This window comes from Opisthocomus hoazin, chromosome 21, assembly GCF_030867145.1.
Source record: "Opisthocomus hoazin isolate bOpiHoa1 chromosome 21, bOpiHoa1.hap1, whole genome shotgun sequence".
NCBI lineage: Eukaryota > Metazoa > Chordata > Aves > Opisthocomiformes > Opisthocomidae > Opisthocomus > Opisthocomus hoazin.
The window spans coordinates 2,584,038-2,607,157 of NC_134434.1; the positions used below are offsets into that span (position 1 = coordinate 2,584,038).

At 48.0% G+C, this 23,120-nt stretch overlaps 2 protein-coding genes across 3 annotated transcripts in view; one reads left to right on the forward strand and one right to left on the reverse strand.

Moving 5' to 3' along the window:
* Positions 1–12,318, forward strand: NUP85 (nucleoporin 85). The gene is made up of 19 exons (XM_075441021.1): positions 1–74; positions 146–239; positions 316–478; positions 877–947; positions 1,465–1,508; positions 2,290–2,359; positions 3,290–3,411; positions 3,786–3,920; positions 4,301–4,423; positions 4,797–4,928; positions 5,324–5,430; positions 5,733–5,816; positions 6,449–6,514; positions 6,981–7,132; positions 7,222–7,339; positions 8,703–8,803; positions 10,694–10,845; positions 11,458–11,544; positions 12,123–12,318. Exons 1-19 carry the CDS (start codon positions 42–44, stop codon positions 12,222–12,224), a joined length of 1,956 nt encoding a protein of 651 aa, XP_075297136.1. The 5' UTR covers positions 1–41; the 3' UTR covers positions 12,225–12,318.
* The window catches only part of GGA3 (golgi associated, gamma adaptin ear containing, ARF binding protein 3), a 23,144-nt gene continuing 10,716 nt past the window's right edge, over positions 10,693–23,120 (reverse strand). For both annotated transcript variants that reach the window (XM_075441018.1, XM_075441020.1), the window contains exons 8-17: positions 22,931–23,068; positions 21,881–21,962; positions 21,280–21,396; positions 20,025–20,294; positions 19,299–19,366; positions 18,575–18,897; positions 17,780–18,045; positions 17,057–17,226; positions 16,228–16,338; positions 10,693–15,072 (exon numbers count right to left, since the gene is read on the reverse strand). In XM_075441018.1, the coding sequence (XP_075297133.1) occupies positions 14,962–15,072; positions 16,228–16,338; positions 17,057–17,226; positions 17,780–18,045; positions 18,575–18,897; positions 19,299–19,366; positions 20,025–20,294; positions 21,280–21,396; positions 21,881–21,962; positions 22,931–23,068 (1,656 nt within the window). In that variant the 3' untranslated portion in view covers positions 10,693–14,961. The remainder of the gene's footprint in view (positions 15,073–16,227; positions 16,339–17,056; positions 17,227–17,779; positions 18,046–18,574; positions 18,898–19,298; positions 19,367–20,024; positions 20,295–21,279; positions 21,397–21,880; positions 21,963–22,930; positions 23,069–23,120) is intronic.

The window sequence follows — 23,120 nt, forward strand, 5'->3', positions numbered from 1 at the left end:
CTTCCCCCGCGGCGGGAGGCGGGAGCGCGGCCGCCGCCGCCATGGAGGAGCCGGACGCGGAGCCGCCGCTGATGGTGCGGGCCGGGGCGGGGCGGCGGGCGCGGGGCTGCGCGGCGGGCTCTGACGGGCGCCTGTCCCCTCGCAGGTGGTGCCGGGCGCGGACCCGTCGGCCAGGCAGCTGTGCTTCGCCTGGGGCCCCGCCGAGGTGCTGGTGTGCGAGACGCTCTTTGGCCGCAGAGGTGGGTGCGGGGACCGGCGCGGGGCTGGCGGGCCGGGGGGGACCGCTGCCCGGGGCGCTGATGGGGTGCGTTGCAGGCACCGGGGAGGGAGGGCCGAGCTCGCCCCGCGTCTTCGTGGTGCGCAGGGATCAGGACATCTACATCCAGACGTTGCGGAAGCTCTTCAACGAGTCGCACGGGATCTTCATCGGCCTCCAGCGCAGCGAGGAGGAGCTGGCGGGGAAGTCGAGGAAAGCGCAGTGAGTGTGTGCGTGTGTGTGTGTGCGGGGGGAGCACCCGCCATCCCCGCTCCTTCTCCGGCCGGGCAGACGCCGTTGACTGGTAAAAGCCCCCAGTGAGGCAGGTGCCGTTGGCCGGCCTGCTGGGAGCTGCTGTCAGCAGCAGCGGTGCAGAAGAAATGACAGTTTGGGGGTAATTTTACAAAACAAGGCCCAGATCCTTCTAGTCACCGCGCTGACCAACACCTCTGCCAGCGTGTGTACAGCCACCGCGCACAGCCTCGCTGGTCCCCCCAGAGTCACCCACGTGCGGGGAGCATCTGCCGCTGCAGAGCAGCTCGCAGGGCTTTAGTGGGCAATAGGCACGAGACTGAGACTCGAGCAGCTCTCTCTGAGCGAAGCCTTTTTGTGTTTGGCAGGTTGGTTCAAGTGAGTAAAAACTACCGATCGGTGATAAGAGCCTGCATGGAGGACATGCACCAGGCAGCCAGTAAGTTTGTTTGTTCTCTCCCTGCAATAAAAGGAAATGCTATCGGTGACTATAAAAGTAGCATTTCAATTGTACGTTATTGCAACCACTGTAAAATAGCGTGCATAGATTTCAATAATTATCAAGGCTCTGTTTCCATCTGTGAGATTTCCAAGTTGGTTTGTAAATCTGGTCAGAGATTTTTTTTTTGCCCCTTTGTTTTTTGATTTTCTGGGGACTTGCAGTCTTTTCGTATCTCAGGTTACAGTTTTATGGGAAACTGAGTCAAATTAACAGTTTGTTCCCCACTTTTCGTGGGAGATTTTACTCTTCCCTTCCACCCTTGCCCTATAAGCATACCCAGATTTGCATAGGATTTATAAAAAAGAGTTACAAAGTTTTATATAACAGTTAGCTTTGCCATGCATGTACTCATTTAGGTCTGTGCAGTGATCAGGTGGTGTCTTTATTTATGAGCCCAGAAAGCATTGTGAAAGGTAAATATGTTGCTCTCTGATTTTCCTTATTCTTCCTGCAGTTTCCACCCGGGACCCTGCCATGCACAGCCAGTACAGCACTCAGGTAATCTGCAGTCGTGTCATGTAGTCACAACTGAACGCGAATCACTTGCTAGTAAACTCATCAGGACAACACTGTGGCAGTAGGGCAGTTTAGATTTAACTCTGGCTTAGCATATCGGCTGCAGTTCATGACCAAGAAAAATGGGCATAAACAGCTCCTGTATTTCTAAAACAACAAAAAGGTGCCCAGCATCTGGATTCACCACCATTTCTTAAACGTGTGTTCAGTGTTACAGGTGTGATGTTTTCTTGTCATCTTAAAGTCAGCTGTGGGCAGTACCCACCTGTCTGAAACTTCACCTCTCAAACACTCGGGTTCCAGTCAACTGCATCTGAGCCTTGTACAAGCTCTAGGTGTTCACCGTGAGCTGTCAGACACAAGAGGAGCATTATGGGATGAGCAGAGCCCTCACAGTAGTTTTGTCCTATTAGCTGCACTGATGTTGCTTCATTGGCCTGCCTTTCTTCCTTTAAATCTTAGGAGGGCTAAAAGGCTGAAAGTGACACTTTCTGGACTATTTAGTGTTGCCCACTGGTGACAGATTGTCGTTGCATTTCAGTACACAAACCACTTCTGTATTTTCTAAGCTGAATGTGTGTAGAGAAGTTGTGGCCTCTTTCTGTCGTGTGATTTCTCTCTCTGAAGTGGCAGTGTGCCATTTCTCCTGTCCGTATGAACTGAGCTTAACTGATTGCCGTGGACAGCGGATGCCTTTGTGTGCGTAAAAAAAACCCTAACTGGAATAATTACTAAATCTGAAGCAAGGCCGTGCTTTTTTCAGGTTTCTATTCTCTCTGCAATGGAGCTGATCTGGAACCTGTGTGAGATTCTGTTTGTTGAAGCAGCTGCTGGTAAGCAGTGAACTATCCTGATGTTAAGACTGAAGGGCTTTTTATTTGCATATTTATTTGTTTAAAATGTGTATAGTGTCCATTGTGTCATGTTTTAATAGGTTTTAGAGATATGACAAGTGTCAACAAGCCTTTTGATACCTCTTCTGCCTCAGTAAATTGCCTTCTTCATATTGAATGATGTCAAGCTATTGGATTTGCCTTCTCCTTTTTCCCCTCATGTGTAGTTCACTACAATTTAAATTGTCCTTTTAACAGAAACGTAGTGAAGAAGAGGGATATAAAAATTTGTTGACTTTTAAGCATAAACACATCTTTAAGCATCAAATATGTTGATGCCAACTAACATTTACGCATTCTCTGATTCAACTTCTTTAACTTTAGGATGCCATTTTTTAAGTCAGTTTGTTTACATCAGCATTTTAAAGTAGTAAATAATTTTTTAAGGAAATTGGATTATGCAAACAAATATGCTACTTATGCAGTCCCAGAATTCAAAAGAGAGATCCACAAATTGTAGATTAAGTAATCTCAAGAAAAGTTAATCACCTAGTGCCAGATTTCTTCCTTATATTCAGAATAATGATGAGTTGATGCTAAATTAAACAGAAACATTCCGTGTGTCTTTTGGCATCGCAAGGTTTATGATCTGAATCACTCACCTGTTATTTCTTGAAGTGGTTAGGGTTTTCTGCTAGACTCTACTGCTGTTCTGTCTAAAATTTGCTACACAGAGATCTGTCAGCAGCCTCCCACGGGCCAGCTACTTAACGGAACTCTGTTCCTTTGTAATCCGAGTGTGGCAAACAGCAATCCAGTCAGTACACCTCATGTAACGATCGTCAAACCATTAAGGTTAGAAGCATGTAAAATAGCAGTTTGGGAACAAACTGCTGGGAACTAACAGAACAAAATCTTCTCTGCATAAAGCTGGTCCCCTTCTGCTTCGCCTCCTTGACTGGGTTCGACTTCACGTCTGCGATGTGGACAACATGGTCCGTGAAGTTTTGAGCAGTGAAAATCCATCGAAACATGAGCTCTTCTGGAACGTGGTGAGCGTGGTCACCCATAAGATTCTTAAACAAAGAGAATTCATCCCCATGCGTTTTGCCTTCCTCCTCCCCACTCAACACGAGTACATCTCAGGAACCGATACCCAGGACACTGCTGCTGTCTGCCTGTATGGGTTTTAAGATTAAGGCGTTCTGAAGTTCATCCTACCCCTCATCCCCATCCTGATCCTTTCACTTTCGTGATCCACAGAGGTCAAGACTCAGACTGTGTATATAAATTAGCAGGGCCTACAGCTTAAGCGTTTTCACTCCACTGAACTTGCCTAAAGCACAAGTTAGAATCCCCCGCTGACACTTCCTGGGGATTTGTAGCTGTGCACAGCATGGTGCTCACGGACAGGTGGTTTTTGCAGGTGGATGTCTTTGTGCTGCAAGGCCGAATGGATGAAGCACGGCATTTGCTCTCCAAGGAAGCCAGTGCCAATCCCACGTCGGTGAACATGTACAGAATCCTGGATGACTTGATGAAGAAGATGCCTGTGCCCAGTGTATGTACAAAGTAGATTTTTTTCATGCAGTTCCGCTGGGAAAAGAGAGCCACCTCTGATGTGGCTCCTGTAACATCACAATTTGTTCACCATTAAAACATCTTAGTCTTAATCCTTGACAGTAATAACCCAACCATTCAGGTAAAAGCCTGTTAGGTGACAAACCGGCAGAGTTAGAAGGATAATTTTTGCAGCAGGATACATTATGCTGTCATCCGCAACAGTTCTGTTGAGAACTATTGTACAGAATATTCCTGAAGACTTTACCAGCTGAGTTTCCCTCTGCTGCAGAGATTTCCTCGTGGAGGAAAAAATACAGCTGCATCACGGTAATTTGAGTTGGTATTTCCTTTATTTTATGTATCTTATCCTCTGTTCAGCTTGGTAACACCCAGACACTGACTGAGATGGAGCTGAAATGGCAGCATTGGCACGAAGAATGTCAGCGGTATCTGCAGGATGGAACTTTTGCTTCCAATTCCCACATGGAATCCATCTGCAAGGTGTGTTTTTAGTGAGAAGGAAGGAAACTGTGGACCTGTATTGGATCCATCCTTGGGTGTTTCAGGAGTCCCATAACTTTGATGTATTGGATGATCTGTTCATGAAATCAGGAGATTTTGGGCCAGTCTTCTGTACTGTGTTCTTTGTTTTGCAGCAAGTCATTGCAAGCCTGGGCAGATCGTTTTCTCTCTGTGTCCAAGGCCATAAGGCTGATTAGGAAACAGGGCTCTGAGAAGGATCTTTGTCCTCTGTTACTGAATTTTGCTTACATGCTCCACTTTGCTACATGGGAGTAATGCCTCTGAAGAGTTACGATGCAGCTGGGTACGTTGCTGAATTTGTGGCATTACTGCTATGTTTTTCTTCCGTTAGATCCTGCTGGGAGATGAGGACGCCATACTGGAGAAGAAGGAACTCATGACTACTTGGTACCACTTCCTGGTTACCCGACTCCTGTATTCCCATCCAACGGTGAAGCCAATGGAACTGCGGTTTTATGCACAGGCATGAAATAGAATTATTTTTATATTCTCCACCACTTTAGGCACACAAGGGCGTACTTAAAGAAAAACATTGGGAGGGTTGATATCTTACGGTACCTACATACCTGCACGATGTTTCCTAGGATTTGTAAGTGGACTGGGAGACTGGCACAGTGGACAAGTAAATGTCAAAGACCCAGTCTCTTCAGTGTCTAATGTTAAGTCTTGTTCCTGCAAGTTGTTTTCCCAGTTTCCTTATGCTGAAATAAGAAAAAAATCTTTTTTGTTGATGTGTTCAGTCTCTATGATGTGTTATTTCCCATACAATAACAAATGAGGCTGCTACGTCCAAACAAGTGTTTTCCTTTTCCCCTCTCACAACTTTTGCATTTATCATGTCTTGTAATCTCATTCCAGTCCAGCATGGACCTGTTCCTGGGTGGAGAAAGCAGCCCTGAGCCTCTAGACACGATTTTAATGGCAGCCTTTGAATTTGAGATGCATCAAGTGATCAAGGAATGCAGGTTGGGTTTTAAGGTTTTTGATTCTCTAGTTCAATGGTGTTGCTTCTGTGTGCATTCTCTCCAGTAGTATTTGGGGCAGAGGATACGGGTACAGCCCCCCTGATCATTCTTTAACAGAATTTAGCAAAAATATGTGAAGCAGGCAGCAATTAAAAGTGTTCCGTTAGGCCTGGGACATTGCAGCCAGACATTATACTGTAATATAGCTTCTGTATCAGCGAGAAGTGCCTGTGGAAAACCTGACGCATTCCTTGGCAGTGGTAGGCTTAGTTTTCGCTTTCTTTTGCTTGCTTCAAACACAGCATTGCCCTGAGCAACTGGTGGTTTGTGGCTCATCTGACTGACCTGCTGGATCACTGTAAACTCCTGCAGTCTCACAATCTCTAGTAAGTATTTATTTGCATTGATTATTCAGACACCCAGTAGCAAGGATGACTGAAACAGCATGTGGATTTGGGTTGAAAAGGAGCATCTTGGGCATAAACAGAAGGTGGAGAATAAAGGTGCTGCGTGTGCCTCTGAAGTTGCAGGCAGCCCAGATGCTCTGAGCAGCAGAAGCAGTTGCTGTCCTGGTGAATTTGACATCGATTCAACAGTGCCGCAGTACAATGTGAGGATTTTTTTAGAATAGAATTTTAGCTGAAATATAATCAAGGGCCCAAATGTTTGTGATTATTTGGGAATGGCGAGAAACTCATCTAAAAAGAGTTTTCATACTTATGCATTGAACAAATTTAAGTTTGAGCAACTGAATTTTGCTACCTGAATTTCCTTGGAAGTTTCAGTTTCTTAAAGCACTTCCTCTAAGTTATATCTGCTCAGCGCTGTAAATATTTGGCAGGTCTCCCCAGGGAGAAAGCTGACCAGCATGCTTAGGCCTGAGGTACAACGCTTGTTAAGACAGCCTGTGAAAAAACATGCTACATAAATGAAAAGTACTTGTGAAATAAAATCGGCAGGTTCTTCCAATGAGGTGCAAATAACAATACCTGTTGATCTTCTCTCTTCCCCTCCCCAGTTTTGGTTCAAATATGCGAGAATTCCTTCTGCTAGAGTATGCCTCGGGACTCTTCTCCCATCACAGGTAGCAACTCTTTCTTTTTTACTCAGAGGATAGACTAACATCGAGGCAGCCACAGCAATTAACTCCGTGTTAGTGAAGTAAAAAGGCCAAACCTACCGAAGCCACTCAGCAGAGGTGTCCCTAAGGGATCGTACAACACTGGCACATTTCTGTTCCCGAATTAAAGACGAGAGCTCTCTCTTAGAACCCATCAAGCGTATTGAGCAGGACAGAACTGCTCCTGCCACTGTGGCTTTTTGGTGCAGAGCAACTTGCACCGCAGCACTTGCGAGATGCAGGTATTCCAAAGTTGTGTAAAAGGCAGCTGGTATTTGGTAGAAAGTAAAAGCCATTTTAGATCTGAATACTAAGTTAATCAGAGCTAACTGTTATCAATGCAGGCTCCGATTCTCCTTGGGGCTTTACCGTTGTGCTTATTTAAGATTTCTAGGATTGCAGTGCTTGATGATTTTTCCCCCTCTCTCAGCCTGTGGCAGCTGGGGGTAGATTACTTTGACCACTGTCCAGAATATGGCAGGGTGTATTTGGAACTTCATATTGAGCGGATACCCCTGAACACGGAACAGAAGGCCCTCAAGGTGCTGAGGATCTGTGAGCAGAGACAGATGCACGAACAAGGTGAGCAGTTCTTTAATCTCATTGCTTTATAGTGATACAAGTGAAACTACTCAAACTGATTCTTTCCCTCTTCTATGTTTTCTCCTAAGTTCGTAGCATCTGTAAAATCATGGCCATGAAGGCTCTGCGGAACAATCGCTTGGGTTCTGCCCTGTCTTGGAGCATCAGAGCTAAGGATGCGGCTTTTGCTACGCTAATATCAGATCGGTGAGCCTGAGTCCAGCTGTCGGGTGACTGCTGCTGTAGTGAGGGGGCAGGAATGGGAGAAGGCAGCCGCTCGTGATGGGCCGGAAAAGGTCCTGCTGCAGGCAGGAGGGGATTGTCTTTCCCCCAGAGCAAGCACCTGCTTCTGGACTAGAAAATGACATCCTTGGGTACTCTCATCCCGATACCGTAGCTGTTTCTTTTCTGTTTTACTTCATGAAATGTAGAGATGAAACAGATTGGCTGTATCTGACAGTCCAGTCCTCGCAGACCGTGCTCTGATAAACATTTCTTTTGGCAGTAAATCTGACACGCTGCCCTTTCATGTGCTCCGATACGGCTGTTTGGTGGACTGCGCAGTGAACCAGGGAACCGAGCTGGGTGGAGGATAATCCCCTTCTGTGCTTTGTTCAGCAGATTATTTTTAACCAGTCTAGTTCACCATGCAGTCTCCAAACAAGGCAGTGGGAGCCACCTAAGCCACCAATTCTCCTAAAAATCTCAAGCCACAGTTCTAACCTAACAAAGAGTAAAGTTTGATGGTGTCCCTGGTTTTGCCTGAGATTGTCACCGTATCTGGCCTCAGGTGGGAAGGTTGTTATAAAATTGAAGAGGATGCTAACACTTAGCTTAAGCCTAGACAAAAGATGTGGCAACTCTCTTTATGCTTTTTAATTTCTAGCAATCCCTGTCCTGTTTGGTGGTTTTTGCTAATTGGAAATAGGCAGGTACTGATCTCTTTGCATAGTTAGAGTATAATTTTGAAATGTCACGCTGGGTAGATGGCAAGGCAATGCTCCATCTTCAGCAGTGAAAAAAGGGAGTAGCAAGAGATTTTTGGAGAGTAGTAAGGATTTTTTTTTCCATTTTTTCTTTGAGGGAGCAGGAATCGTATTTCTTTCAACAGAATGTGAAAGAAAACTCACAGGAAGCAGCTCTGAAAAAGGCAGCATAATGAAGGCTGTGACAAAACAGATGAAAAGCATTTAGAATTGTTTTTGTTCCTGCTGCTTATCAACTTTTTTACACAGCAGAAAAATAGAGCTTTTGTTACGGTCTGGGAGTGTTATTTATGCATCCATCAGCCTTGGCTTTCTGTGCTCCTTCCTTCACTTACTCCTTTTAAAAAATAGGTCTCAACTACCACGAAATAAGGAAGAAAAAATAACATCTGTTAAACGCACATTACACCAGTTCATTGGCCACTCCCAGAAACATTCTGATCTCTTCTGAAACCCTCGGGGAGGTTGAGCAGGGTGGAACTCGGCTGTATAGTGAAGTTTTCTGGGAAGGGATTAGGAGATACGAATGAATGTGGATGGTGTTGTCCCCTCTAAGCTTTTACTGTGTTTTACTTTCTCCCTAGATTCCTTAAGGACTATTGTGAAAGGGGGTGCTTCTCTGACTTAGACCTCATTGATAATTTGGGACCATCCATGCTGCTTAGTGATCGGCTAACATTTCTTGGTAAGAAGTGTCTCCAGTTTCCATTCTGGTCTGTTATTTAGAACCAGAAAACTCCACGGAATTACTTGGATTTGTCTCTTCCCCCATCTGGCTACATCCTGCTTTAGTGGTGAGGAGAAAGCAGATGACTGAAGGTGATTTGGGATGCAGCCTGCTTGCTGCATTTCCCGTTGCGCTCACCATGGGCGTCTGTTCTGCACTGGAGCAGGATGGTCTTGAGTTCTGCCACTCGTAGGCTTCCCCTTTCTTAGTCTTTCTCCAGACTGTATCACTACCCAGAGAGACTTTGAAGTCACAGAATGGTTTGGGTTGGAAGGGACCTCAGAGATCACCGAGTTCCAACCCCCTGCCATGGCCAGGGACCCCTTCCACCAGCCCAGGCTGCTCAAAGCCCCGGCCAGCCTGGCCTTGGCCACTGCCAGGGAGGGGGCAGCCACAGCTTCTCTGGACAGCCTGTGCCAGGGCTTCAAAACATTACCAAACACAATCTGGAGGACCTTAGGGGGCTTCCTTAGAAGAGTAAACAGCTGTTTTAAGTTATTTTGACAATGTGATAATTTTACTAACTTCATAAAGTTCTCTAAAATCTCACCTGCTCTTGCTGGTTCGGTGTGCCAATTCTGAGCTCACTCAAACCAAAGATCTCAGCTGCCCTTTCACTATGGCAGTTGTGCCAAATACCAGCGGAGGGCCTCCAGCTCGTTTCCTTCACATACCACAGCTTCCTTCTCCTGGCTGGCACAAGTGCAGGCGGTGGTAACCTGCCCATCTGGCTGCAGCTGCTCTGCGCCCTTTGATTAATGGACCAAGGCAGGAAATTGAGCTAAAATGCACCTTTCGCTGGAGCTATGGCAGTTTGCAAGCCCAATTACTGGGGCCAAAATCTAACAGGAATTTGGAATAGCTATTGGCAATTGGACTGTCTCCCTTCTGGCTGCCACCAGCATTACAGCGAGGGTGATCCTGAATTTGATCTGCTCCCATGTGGTCCAGCCTTGCAAAAAGGGAACCGTTTCCTTCACTTAAACCTGATCCTAAATTAAGCCCAGAAGCTAACTGTGACAGCAGATTGGTAATCCCTCCTATCTCTGCATGCCCAGTGACACCCAGTGACCCTTGCATCAGCCCCAGAGATTTGTAGTTTAATTGTGTAACTGTGTTTATAGAGGTATGGCCTCCCTTTCTGCTTTTTTTCTAAAAAAAACCCTGAAAGGCCTCAAAATATTTCTGCTTGTTTTTCCTTTTGGGGTTTTAAAAACATCACGTGGACTTTTGCTGGGCAACTTTCGCATGTCTTGAGCTCAAGCGTTAGTCAAAGGTGAATCTGAATGCGAATCATTACTTCCCGTATTTTGACAGCGTAGTGGACACAAACAAAGCCGCAGAATAAAACTCACTTTCATCCTCAGCCAGTTCTTAGGTGCTGGATATTGATCTAACTAATTCTTAACGAAAGCAGAACTTTCCACATTAACAAGCATCTTGGTTTCCATTTAAACCACTAGGAAGACAAAGCAGCCTTTCAGAGCTCCTGATACTCTCTGATACCAAAAAGAAAATTCACCCCCCCGCCTCTCCCCTCCCGTTCCCGGTTTTTGCAGACGCCACCGGTCTCCAAGCCGCTCGTGCCATTGCTCACCCTGCAAGCACCCAGTGCCAGCCAGGATCAGGTAGCAAACAGGCTGGTTCAAACAGCAAACCTCCCCGAGAATAGCCCCAGGATTTTGGCAGCCTTTTCCGCCAGCCTCTCTTCAGGCCCAAGATTCCATTCCCCAGACGCGTTTCAGGCGGGGACAGGCTTCCTGGGAGCCCCCGGGCCTGCTGACAGCCCGTAGCCCAGGCCTGGCAGACACTGACGCCTCTTTACCCTTCACCAACACCCGTGTGTAGGGAAGTACCGAGAATTCCACCGGCTGTATGGCGAGAAGCGGTTCTCCGAAGCTGCCAGGCTGCTGTTGATGTTGATGACGGCTCACATTGCTCCCTGCTCCTTCTGGATGACCCTGCTGACAGACGCGCTGCCGCTGCTGGAGCAGAAGGAGGTGAGCAGGCTGCTCACGCCTGACGGCCCCTCACCCCCCCTTTCTTTCCTTCCTGGCAAGGGATCCCAAACTGGTGACCCTCCCTTTCTGCCCCAGGGCTTGCGCTTCCAGTTTGTGGCAGCAACGGCTGTCCAGGCGTCCGGTCGGGGGGAGCACACCAGACCCGGGACAGGAGAATCGGCTCTTAACTGGGTTCCCTGCTTTTAGAAGACAGCAGTGAAATACACATATGCTGGTCATTTAAATACACACTGCATCCAGTTCCCTCTGGTACTTGGCTTGAAGATTTTTCTAGTGTGCTTCCTTCTTCTAAGCCAAATTTTTCCTTTAAGGTCCATCAGGAAAATGACAGTTTAGCGATTACAGACCCACGACTGGATAAAACCCCGGGCACCCGCTCTGACCTCACAGCTGACCCTGCTTTGTGCAGGAGGTGACACCAGAGACCGCCCAAAGTCACTTCCAGCCTGAGTTATCCTCTGATTCTGTGATTTAGAGGGTCGGAAGGGATCTGTGGGAGTGTGAAAGAATTCTCTTCCTCTCAGTCGAGTTATCGGACTGTGTGATGTCCTTCAACTTGATCATTTTCAGTAAATACTTCCATTTCCACAGGTCATATTTTCAGCAGAGCAGACTTACGAGTTGATGCGATGCCTGGAAGACCTGACAGCAGGGAAGTCGGATAAGCAGAGATTCCAGGTAGCTCCTGTTTTGAGGACAACTGGCTCATGCATCGGCGGGGAGGGCTGGGGAAGGGAAACTCGAAATTAATGTTCCTGTGTGGGGGCAGAAAAGAGGGGGAGCCTGAGGTGCTGAGGCTGCTATGTGGTGGTGTTTTTAAAGGCCAGCCAAATGAGACATCGTCAAGAGATATTTAAGTATATGCAAAACCAGTACGGGAGTACTTCCACTCCTCACTGTGCTGCTTTTCCAAGATAAATAATTGCAAATTACACGGGCAATGAGCAGCTGAGGTGCTGCCATCGAACAGCTCAAGCTATGAAGCGCTCCAGGGGCAGGACAGGGAGCCGTTTGCTCCACATGCAAACTGCGGCAGCTGCCAGAAACGGCTTGGCAATGCTGCCTTGTGTTGATCTAAAAAGTAAGAAACAGCCTTTGCTCTTCTCAGGAGAGTTCCGAGGCCCTAGGACAGGTAAATACGTATGCGCTCTTCCTCTTAATGATCTGCATCCTTACTTTGCAAAGCTCAGTAAAAGAACTTGTCGCCAGCTCATTACTGCGTGCTGCAGCCTAACCCAAACTCTGCTCGCTTTTAGGATGATGACGTCGAGTCTATGAAAGTGGAAATGCTGAGACTTGCTCTTGCACGAAATCTTGCACGAGTCATCGTCAAAGAAGGCACGTTGGAAGGATCTTGAAGACAGCAATACGTGGTTTTACTCATCCTCCGTGGCTCACTGTACATAAACCTGACTTGCTTTTCTAAGAATAAACGTCTTGTTTTGCATATTGCTTGGGGATTTGTGCTTGTCTTCCATAAACATAACTTTTTTTTAAAAAAGTAAACATAACTTGTGAGAAGGAGCTGCATCAAAACGTAAAGGCTGCTTGTTCCAGCGTGCTCTGGCAACCCTCCCTGGTACAGCGAAGCTCGTTACCAACAGCAGCATTACCTCGGCTTTTTCAGCTGCTTCACCTCTACCACCCAGGACTGAACTTCAAGCCCACCTCTTAAACCACTGGCGTTTTAGAAAACAGCAGCTTCTCCATTTCCCGATGGTCTGGAGACGATGGGTTGAGTTTCAGGACTTGCACAAACGACCCTGTGCTCCACCAGCAGTCTTAGCAAGGGCTATCCACAGAGCAAAGTAGGGAAACAGTTTATTTAACATGCAGCAGAACAGATGCATTTGAGATGTATATACAGTTACGGCTGTTCGGTATGAAGCAGGAACCTCGCCCTACAGACACAGAACATTCATAGTTTAATTTCCAAAGCTTCTAACAACGCATTTCCATGCAGCAAGACCACTGCAGCTTTCCATTTGGCCGGGCAGCACGCTGCCGTTAACACTGAGAACAAAGCCATTCTGCAGAAAGCACTTGTGCCCTTCCACCTGCCTCAGAGTCACAGTGAGATTCACGCGTAGGCACCCACGGCAGCGAAACCTGCTTCCGCAGGACACGCTGCCCTCCCTGGAGCACTACCCCCATGCCTACTGTGTCTAAAGTGCTGGCAAGAACATGTCTGAGGCAGAAAGAGCTCTCCACCTTGTCCCCTGTCCTAAGTCCCATCAGTTTAAAAATGCTTTCTCTAAGGAGCCAAACAACGTACCCATCTGTCTCACCTGCCTTATGTGCCAGGGAGCTGACAAGGCTGGGGTCTTCATGAGCTTCAGACCAGGAGTTTACAGCAAGTCCCTTGGCCAAGTCTTGATTCCACCGTCAGGGCTTCTACAACTGCCTGGTGCCTCCTCTGATTAGGACCTCAGGCCTTCGAATCCGCCGAGTTTTTCACCTCTAGTGATTTTTAATTCGCAACACAGTAAAGACAAATCAAATAACTCCAAGCTGCGTTTGCAGTGATTGGCTTTGCAGCTGCCGTTAATTCCAGCAGCACGTTCTCCTCTGGAGTTCTCCTGCAAGGGGCAAGGCTCTCCTCCTGTGCACTGATTTGCTCAGTGCTTTAGCTGACTGCTCCCACTCGCAGCTCGACGAGAGCTGCTGCTTGAGAGCACTGCTGGAAATGCTGAGCGTCCAAGGACCCGCCCTATCTGTGCTTTTGTCAATGGATGTTAAAAAACCCCCATTAATTTAAAACAGTCTGTCTCAAAGCTAGCTGAGGCACTCCTTGAAATTCGAAATCGAGAGGGAGAAGGAACGGACTGCTGGAATCAAGTCTGGGCAATTTAAACCCAGCTTCTGTGGGACCGTAGCCAGAGGGGTCAGCTCTCCTGCCCCCTGTCAGCGCAGAACGCTGATGTCCAGCTAAACTGCTTTCCCCCTTGGGGAGACAATTGCACTTAGCCACTTAATGCTGGGAACAAATAACACAGGGCATTAAACCCAGCACATGCATCGTCACAGCCCAGTGGAGCCTTCTTTCTTTTCATTGTCTGCTTGTTTCTATTTAGATATCCTATAGCGCTATTATTTACATTGTGTATGTCATTGTACTCATCTCAATAAAACACGGTATTCAACTACAATAATAATACTTCCTGCATGAGGGGACACGAGAGGCATCTCTCCTTATCCCTGGATTCAGCCACTGCACCTAAACAGTGATTGTAAAGACATTTCTGCACTCCAGGTGCTGTCCTCCACCAGTACCGACCGCTCCTTTCCAGCCCCGTTTACCTCCTCACTACACATTTCCTCTTTTCCCCACGCTATGGAATGCAATGAAGGCAGAAAAATAACCAGTGTAACCATTTGCATACAAAACTCAGCCCCAGCTGCCCAAAAGGGACACAAGGGGAGGCAGCTAGCAGCATAAATAAATACAACAACTAAAGATACAGCAGTGTCGCACAGCACGGAGCGAGGCTCTGCTTACAGTGGCCATTGGGAATGAAGCAGCGGCAGGGAAGGAAGGGAGCTAAGTGCCATTTCAGTGTAAAAAAAAAAAAAAATAATCAGGATTCCCTCACATTATTGCTCAACATGCTTAGCGGGCGCAGTCTGGCACTGAGGAGGTAAAAGTCCAAGGGAGGGCACGCGCAAGGGCTCTGCGCTGAGGAAGCTCACGGTGGCATCATCACCCCACCAGCGCGCAGGTATCTCTGGACAGCAGTACAGGAACAAGCCAACTAAAGCCCCTTCTGCTGACAGGTGTCCCCTCAAAATACAAGAGCTTCAAGTTTAGTGGAGCGGAAGATAGAACCAGATTCACCCAGAGGTCAAGGTAAAAGCAGCCGGCACTGCCTGGTGCTGGCCGCCACTCAGTTCGTGCTTGGCGTAAACGTCCCAGGACCCCTTCGACGTGGGGCACATCACTCTGGACTAAAGCTACAAGCAGAGTGGTCAGGACATGTAAACAAAGCTGAACATCACCAGCGGATAGCATGTGCGTCCCTCCGCACGCCACACTCCTTCCAGTCCCGTGGGATCCTTTCCTGGTCCTGTCACAGAGTCTCTGGCAGTGTCCTAAGGTCATAGATTCCCCCACTGCTCTACCGGGGGAAACTGATCCACTTCGCCAACCTCTGTGCTGGGTTGGTCTCCCAGGGTGAAGGTCAGTCTGTATCGCAGCCTCACTTTCTCCTACAGGAAAGACAAAACCCAAGGGCAACATGAGAACAGCTCCTGAACAAAGCACGTCACTGTTACAGCTCTACAGAGAGCACAAGACTTCTGTTGCACGCAGCAGGGGGAAGCAGTTCAGCTATTTAGCAAACCTGACTTATTTACCTTACAGTTTTTATACCACAAAAGCTTTATTGCTTAGCATGGAACAGCATGAATGACCTGTGATAACAGTCTGCACACACATGGCCAGCACCCGTTGCTCAGCTGCTCTCCTGTGAGCCCAAAGAACACTGCTGGAATAGTTCAGCATTTTCAAAATTAAATTCCTCATCATGTGGAGGATGACAGAACAGTTCCTGCTCTGCAAAGTTCCTAGCAAACAGTCAGCAGGAGATGGAACCAGTCCCTCAAAGAGGGGATCTCCATGTACCTCACAAAGTTTTTCAACAATCCACCAAACCCCTCTGACATTTATCCTTTTGGATATCAAGCTTTCAGCTGATACTTTAAGGACTCTTTTGCTGCAATTCTCAAGTAGTAACATCTACATTTGTCAAATAACTAGAAACTACTTCAGCGTAGGGCTTTGAGCTTTATGGAGCAGGCTGCTCCAAGGAGTAACTACAGCAAGGAAAAACAGCTACTCAGAAAAGAAAGTGTTAACCACACTGTTTCACTGGTCACAGCTACATCCTCAAACGATAATGGAACAGACATCACCTGACATTTGTCCGTTGGTTCAGGTCTGTCAGGCTACAGCCTCAAAACAGCAGAAGTATTTCTACAGCACCAGCTAACTTGACATCAATCTAATGATCGCCAAAGCCAGGCACTTCCAGTGCACAAGGGAGTCAGACAAGCTCCTGATACAGCTCTGGCTGCTGCCCTTTAAAGCTGAGCCTTGTATGACCGTTGCACTTTTGCGGGGAGAAATGTACAGGTCCTTCTCATACCCTTCCTTGCTGTCAAAGCCTGCTGGGGAAGAGACTCTGTACAGCCTCCCGCTAGCCCTGAATTGAAACACCACTGTTAAGCAGTAACCACCTCTGGAGGGCAAGTCAGGAATAAGCAGCTGCATCAGCTCAATTGTTTGGTCCAACCCCCCTGCAGAATTCAGCTTACATCAGATTTGTCTGGCAAGGACGGGATAAATCCCACGGCCCCTCTCACCTTCGCAGGATTGGCCAGAAGCATGACTTGGGTGATGGCAGCAGGCGGCTGGATGGGATTGAATGGAGAGAGCTCTGTGCCAGAGGGTGGCTGTAACTTCACTTTCATGGACTGGAAATGAAACAGAAAGCAGAACCTCAGGGATTACCTCCTACCTTGGGGACAATGAAAGATGCATGCACAGGCTGGGGAGGTAACAGCACACGCCCAGCTGAAGAGAATCAATCCACAAGCGAGGATGAGGAAACAAGAGTCAGCCCAGCGTGTGCAGCAGGACAGGAACGGGTAGACTGACAAGTCAGCCCAGAGTAAAAGCACTGGTCAGGTGAACACCAACGGCACCTTCCTATCTGAGTGCTCTTGTGCCAGAGGTTTTACTGCGAACGTCTTCACGACAGTAGGCAGACCGCAGCTGAGATTGGGCCAGTTTTCAAAACACACAGCTGCCCATCCAAAATTATCTAGGTGCAGTAAGACTAGAATGAAACATATTGTCAGATTTAGGATGTCTGTTAGAAATTCTGATTCTAAAGACCTCAAGGGTGGCTCTAACCATGTAACAGTCCTGTCACTGCGCTGAGCCACCTTCATGAACAGACGCAGCTGGATCGATTTTAGGTAGCAAGAAAAACAGAACACGAACTACCCGCAGTTTTTGACTTCTCCTATTCAGTGTTTTCCACCTCTGACAACCACCTTTATGTTTTGGCAACAGGCAGAGCGCAGCCTACAGCAGGGTGAACCAGGCTGTCCCAAGTCCCTCACTTCATACCCAGGCCTTCCCGAATGCTGTTTCACATCGCCGTGGGTCCGAGCGACGCATCCCTACCTTCGGCACAGCAGCCTGCAGCACGATGTTCTTCACAGGAAGCGGTGCCGTGTTCAGCATGGAGACCACCACGACCAGCACATCCGACCTTCCTGGCGGGCACTCCCTGGCAAAGTGCAAGAGGATCCGGAAGCCGTTCTTGTCATAGGCTGTCACCGGGAGAGCACTGCCTACCGCAGACAGAGAAGGGGAGAAGGATGCAGGTTTATGCTACCAAATCATAGAATCACAGAATGGTTTGGGTCGGAAAGGATCTTAAAGATCATCTGGTTCCAGCCCCCCTGCCATGAGCAGGGACATCTTCCACCAGACCAGGCTGCTCAGAGCTCCATCCAACCTGGCCTTGAACACTGCCAGGGAGGGGGCAGCCACAGCTTCTCTGGGCAACCGGGGCCAGTGTTTCACCACCCTCATGGGGAAGAATTCCTTCCTAATATCTAAGCTAAATCTGCCCTCTTTTAGTTTACAGCCATTCCCCCTTGTCCTATCACTACACCCCCTTGTGAAAAGTCCCTCTCCATCCTTCCTGTCGGGCCCTTCAGGTACTGGAAGGCTGCTACAAGGTCACCCCGGAGCCTTCTCTTTGCCAGGCTACAGAAGACGACCTGTAGTGGCATTAGGCAATCTGACTGTTCGGCTGCAACATCTCATCCTTTCCCTCTACTTGATAAGCCTTGTCAAGAAGCTTTGCTTTGAGAAGGCTGAAAAACGTGAGATACTTACTGGGTTTAATGGATTCCAAGGGAACGTGGACATTGGCCAGAGAAATTTCAGGTGCTTTCATGGGGCTGCCTTGCTGCTGGAATGGTGCCGGCTGGAAGAGAGGACTTCCTGAGCCAGCAGTACAGCTGCTGGGGAAAGGAACTGGAGGGGCTCCAGGGGCAGTGGCTGGCAGCCCTGCAGGTGCTATTAACGGGGCAGCGGTGACAGTGGTTGGCAAAGTAACCCCAGGGAACACTGAAGGCGTCACCATGCCTTGAGCGGCAGTCCTGGAAGAGACAGAAAAAACATGGGAAATCAAGCTGGAAGCAAAGCAGGCATTTCACCACAAACCCAAAGAGAACAGCAGATCACGAGGACAAAGCAGTGGCCTGGAGCCAGACTCGAGTCTGTGACTTATTATGGTCAGTAAGAAGGAGAGCTACAAGGGAAGTGGTGGTGTTAGGGTCAGGCATCACTTCTCTAAGTCAAGAAGAAAGCAGAGTCCCACCCTGGCAAAGGTGGGCAAGGCTAAGATGGGCAAAGGCCTCTGTATCTTTGCAGCCTGTTCAACTTTATGCTGCACATTTGTATCAGGCAACAGCACAGCCGCTGTGCTCTACCTAGTAGTGCCCGCCTTTCCCTCCCAGAGGTGGGACCCTCAAGTTAGTTTGTAAACTGAAACCCTCTGAGAAGAAAAATCCCAATCGTACGTTTCTACCAAGCCAGAGCGTTGAAAGTCTGTCTCTGAACCCGACACTGCAGCAGTATTGGCCTTCTACTTGCAGAGACAAAGCAAACTCCAGGACTTTTAGTTACCCTTTGGCTTCTTCAAGGAGTTGTTCCAATGAATCCATCTTATGTGACATGTTGCTCCCCACAGATGAGCTGAAGTACGCAGGAGCAGCTGAAATAGTCTTAGGAGGCCCTGCAGGGGCAGCCTGTCCAGCAGAGAATACAAACGGTGCTGAGTTTGGTGCTGGGATGCTGGGAGCAGTCTGAGAGGCTGTGAAAGCAGAGGGCAGCGTCACTGGTGTTCCACATGAGGTCTGTGATGTGTGATGGAGAAGAGGGTTCCCTGCAGGGTTGCAAGCAACAGTCACCATCTTCGGATTAAAGAAATCCAGGTCCAACTGGTCATTCTGAAAGAGAGGACAGGTAGATGCTCTAACTCACTGCTAGCCCCTGTTGCAGAGGTGGCACTGTTACAGAGGGAGATAGATTTACCGCAAAAACAGGTGCTGGGTGGCAAGCAGCAAAGTCTGTGGCCTATGTCAGGACTACATCTGATCTGTAATTTAAGCAAAGGAAGTGCTAACATCATGGGGGACAGATGGGAAACTGAGAAAGCCAGGTTCAGGGCTATCTACTCCGTTTAGACACAGCTATCCCAGATTTTAGGGCTAAGCCAGACTTCCCCTGAGGAACAGCTGCCCCCCTGCCTGTACGTGTGACCACACATTTCTCCAGGGTGACAGTGCGTCCCGAGACCTCCCACAATGACAACCCCTCCCTCCCCTTCGCCCGAGACCCTCCTTTGTACCTCAAACATGCTCCACTGGTTGTTTTCTGAGATGTCCTTCACTGCTGCAGGGGCTGGGTCATTCAGGCCTGAAAGGAAAAACAACAAGCAGGTGACTGGAGGAGAAAATGAGTTAGTGTCATCCCTCAGCCATTGGTTCAGTACCATCAAATGACTTGATTCAGTTCTGCCAGAGCCCAAGAACCTGACGAAAGACTGAAGTGGCTGCAAGTCTAAGATGAGGAAAAGAGACTGACAGCACCAGTAGCTGACAGTCACCCCCTGCACACAGCTCTTCTAACCCTTCCTGATTTGCAGTGTCTTCTGCTGTTCACGTCTGGGCTCCACAGGCAGGCACTCTGCAGGCTCCTACACATAACTCCGTTAAGGCACCTTGCTCTTTAGCACAGCTGCAAAGTCAGGGGTAAAATCTGTACCAGACTGCAGCCTGCATGTCCTGCATGTCCAAGCACCTACAGAGATCAGACTGCAATGGCACTCAACTGTTATTTCACTTGCAGCCTACTCTGGGAAGATCAGAGTTTTTAATATTGACTCACTGGCCAGGTCATATTCAGGATGATGCAAGGGAGCGTCCCCTGGGTTTCGCTAGAAACCAAAGGCATCTCACACTCCTTTTAGGCATGCCACACGCACAGCCAGCCCTCACACTCACACTGAAGGAAGAAAGCAGTCTTTGTTAGGCATGGATTGAGTAGCCCTTTTCTGGGCCCCTCAGTGTCTTACCTAAGCAGAGAAGCTCCTCATCCAGCAAGGAGAGGGAGTTGGCCGTGCTGCTCTGCTGAGCGGGTGCGGCTTCCACGTGGCTAGAGGAACTGCTCCGCGACTGTGTGAATGTCTGGGGAGGCGGTGGGAGAATGGGGATTTCTGTCGGGGCCGGGGCTCCTGCAGGGGCTGGCGTCAGGCTGGGGGGTGGCAGTGGAGGTGGCGGGGTGCTGGTGATGTCCGGTCCAGCAAGGTCAATGAGGGTGTTGAGATTACTTGTGGAGTTACTCCCTGCAGCAGATAGGACAAGAGCACTACTAGGAAAGAAGGCAAAAGGCTCAAAGCAAACCCCACGTACACAAGAAATTATCTGAGAGATGGTTTAGGTAACACAGATTCTCATTTAATCATGGCTTACGGCTCTCTGTAACAGAGAAAGCCCACGTGCTTTGCACCTAACCATTTGCTGCCAACAAGCTACTTACATCAACCTAGATACTTAGGACATTTCTATCTGAGAAGCAACATCTGCTCCAACCCCTGCTCTTTCCCCAGTGCTTCTTGTAGCATAACTCGTAGTCTTTTCAAAATCTTTTGAGCTCAGATGAGGCTTGGGAGATCCCACAGAATTACAATAAACAGAGGCTAGAAAGCTGAAGAAAATACATACTGTCTAGAATTCCCTTCATATTTAGGACAGTCGTGTCTCAATAAGATGCTGCCAGGCAGCATTACGCATTCCTCTACTGCTCTCCATGCAGCAATGTGTGAGGGACTCCCAATCGGAAATTCTGCCACACGCACGTCCAGAGCTCTCAACGGTGAAACTGAAGTGTAAAGTGGGCAACTGGCCTAAATTCACAAATGGAATTGCTGGCAAAGCCAGGACTCCTGGCCTGGCTCCCACTCTACTATCCTTTCGATAAAATTGTCCTCTTCTTACACGTCACCATTAAGAAACAGGACAAATGTGGAGAGGAAAATGTATGAGAACTTGCAGCCACACAAACTGTTCAGATGCAGGTTTGCTACTGATGTTATCAAAAATGTCAATAATATGGAACAAGCAATGGGAAATACAAAGCTGCAGCACTGTTGCTCATGTCCAGAATTGTTTATCCACTGCTTAGGAACTGTCCTGTCCCCCTCTGATTCACAAACTGTTGGCCACAAGAACCATCAACAGCCTACTTCACCACAATTAATAGGAAACCCCATCCAGAAGACTTAGTATTGCAGGACTCAAAATTAAACAGTTGGCTTGCCAGGAACTCACCTTCCACTACAGACATCACAGGGAGATCCACTTCACCATTGATCACTTGCCCCTCTATTACTTTTTTATAGGAATTTATCACACGGGATAAATTGTCACTGGCCTGCAGAATATCCCCTGCAGGCAAGAGAGACAAAAAACAATCTCCAAGACTTTGGTAACTCTGCTCCCACTAATGCTGAGAGTACTCAGTCATCAACTAAATAATCAGCAAGAAACCACATAATTATTTGGGTATGAGCTACATTACTCTCTGTCATTCTTCTCCAAGCAATACCCTGACCTTTCTAGGTCCACGTACATTACAGAAACAATGAAAAAATGAGTCCGAGGCTTTGTTCCTCACAGCAGCTCCCTTCCCAGGAACAGCTGTCCCCCATTATTGCCCCCAGCCTCCCTAACCACCAGCTTCACTGTCAAATCCTTGCCTGAATTTAAATGATAAGCATAGAGGCAAGGATCTTGTCTTTTATCTGCTTGCTCAAAGCGAATTGTGTTCAAAGTGAAGAGGCACCTTTACAGCAGCCATTCCCTTGCTGAACCCTTGCACAGTCACAGGTCACAAAACCAATTAAAAAAGGAGAAGTGTAGCTTCGTTTACCCAAACTGCTGTCATTATCCTCTGTCTCACTGGCCAGCTTGAATAACGTCCGTCTTTTGGTTTCACACCTCTCATAGAGCTCCTAGGAAGACAGATTAGGACACAGGGTTTCACCAGCCAGGAGCTGCTGTCAGCAACACCAGCCAGCACAGAATGACTCCCAGGCACGCACTGGAAAGCCCAGAATAGAAAAACCAGTCTCCCTGTGCTGAACATGCCAGCGTGGCTGGACAACCAAGATCCCCTGCCCTACTAGCAGAGCTGTGAAGCATTACGTTAGCCAGGGAGTCTAAGCACAGTCTGCATTTTCAACACAACATCTCTCAGTCCTCCCTCACATCAGGACTTATGACCAACTCTAGCCCAAAAGAGATGTTCATTCCTTGCATTACAGCAGTCCGTAAAAGCCTGAGGAAGAGCATAACTGTGCTTCGCTCGTGCTGCAACCTCTACTCAGAGAGTCTGCAACAACAGAGAAGAACAGTGGCAAGAAGGAAATGTTCTTAAAGTTCTTGCCATCGTTTCAGGAGATTGCTGTTAAACACAAGCAGGTTTAACCTTTTTTCTTAGATAAGGTGTAACTCCCCAAGGCCGTCAGCCTATCCAACCACCCCTGTGTTCTGTTTTGATTTTTACCTTCTTGATGTTCTTCCAGCCTTTTAACACTAGCTAAAACTCTTCCTTTGAAGGGGAGGATGTATTTTCTGCCCCACTCAGCCGTTAGTTTATCCATCCACAGTGCAGTGAGGGACAGTTGCTATCTGCAATCAGTGTGTCCTAATAGGAGCAAAAATTACAAATTCTTGATTCTGCCACACTGCATTGTTGGAGGAGTTGTACCTCACTTCAGGCATGTGCAAAACCGAGTCCTTTGGTGAAAGGTGTTAAAACACAGTGATTTGCTTTCCTGCTGTTTCCAACGACTGCTCTTGTTTCGTGCTGTTGCTCTCCATTTTACTACACTGTTTGCAATTCTCTGCAAAACTGAAGTCTGTGAGAAGAAAGGACTGACTGCAGGATTTCTGGGAAGAAGGAGCAGCTCAGACCCACCTTCATGAGCTCCCTATCAGCCTCTGAGGAGTCCTCTTTGCTGTAGTGAACCAGCATCTCATTTAGCAGCTTCACGTTGTTATTTACTTCCTCCAGTGTGTGCATGCGTTTTGTCACTTTTTGAATGCGAGCCTCATCCTTCAGGGTGCAAAGCAGATACAAAAAATGAGTTTCCCTGTAAAGGTTCACA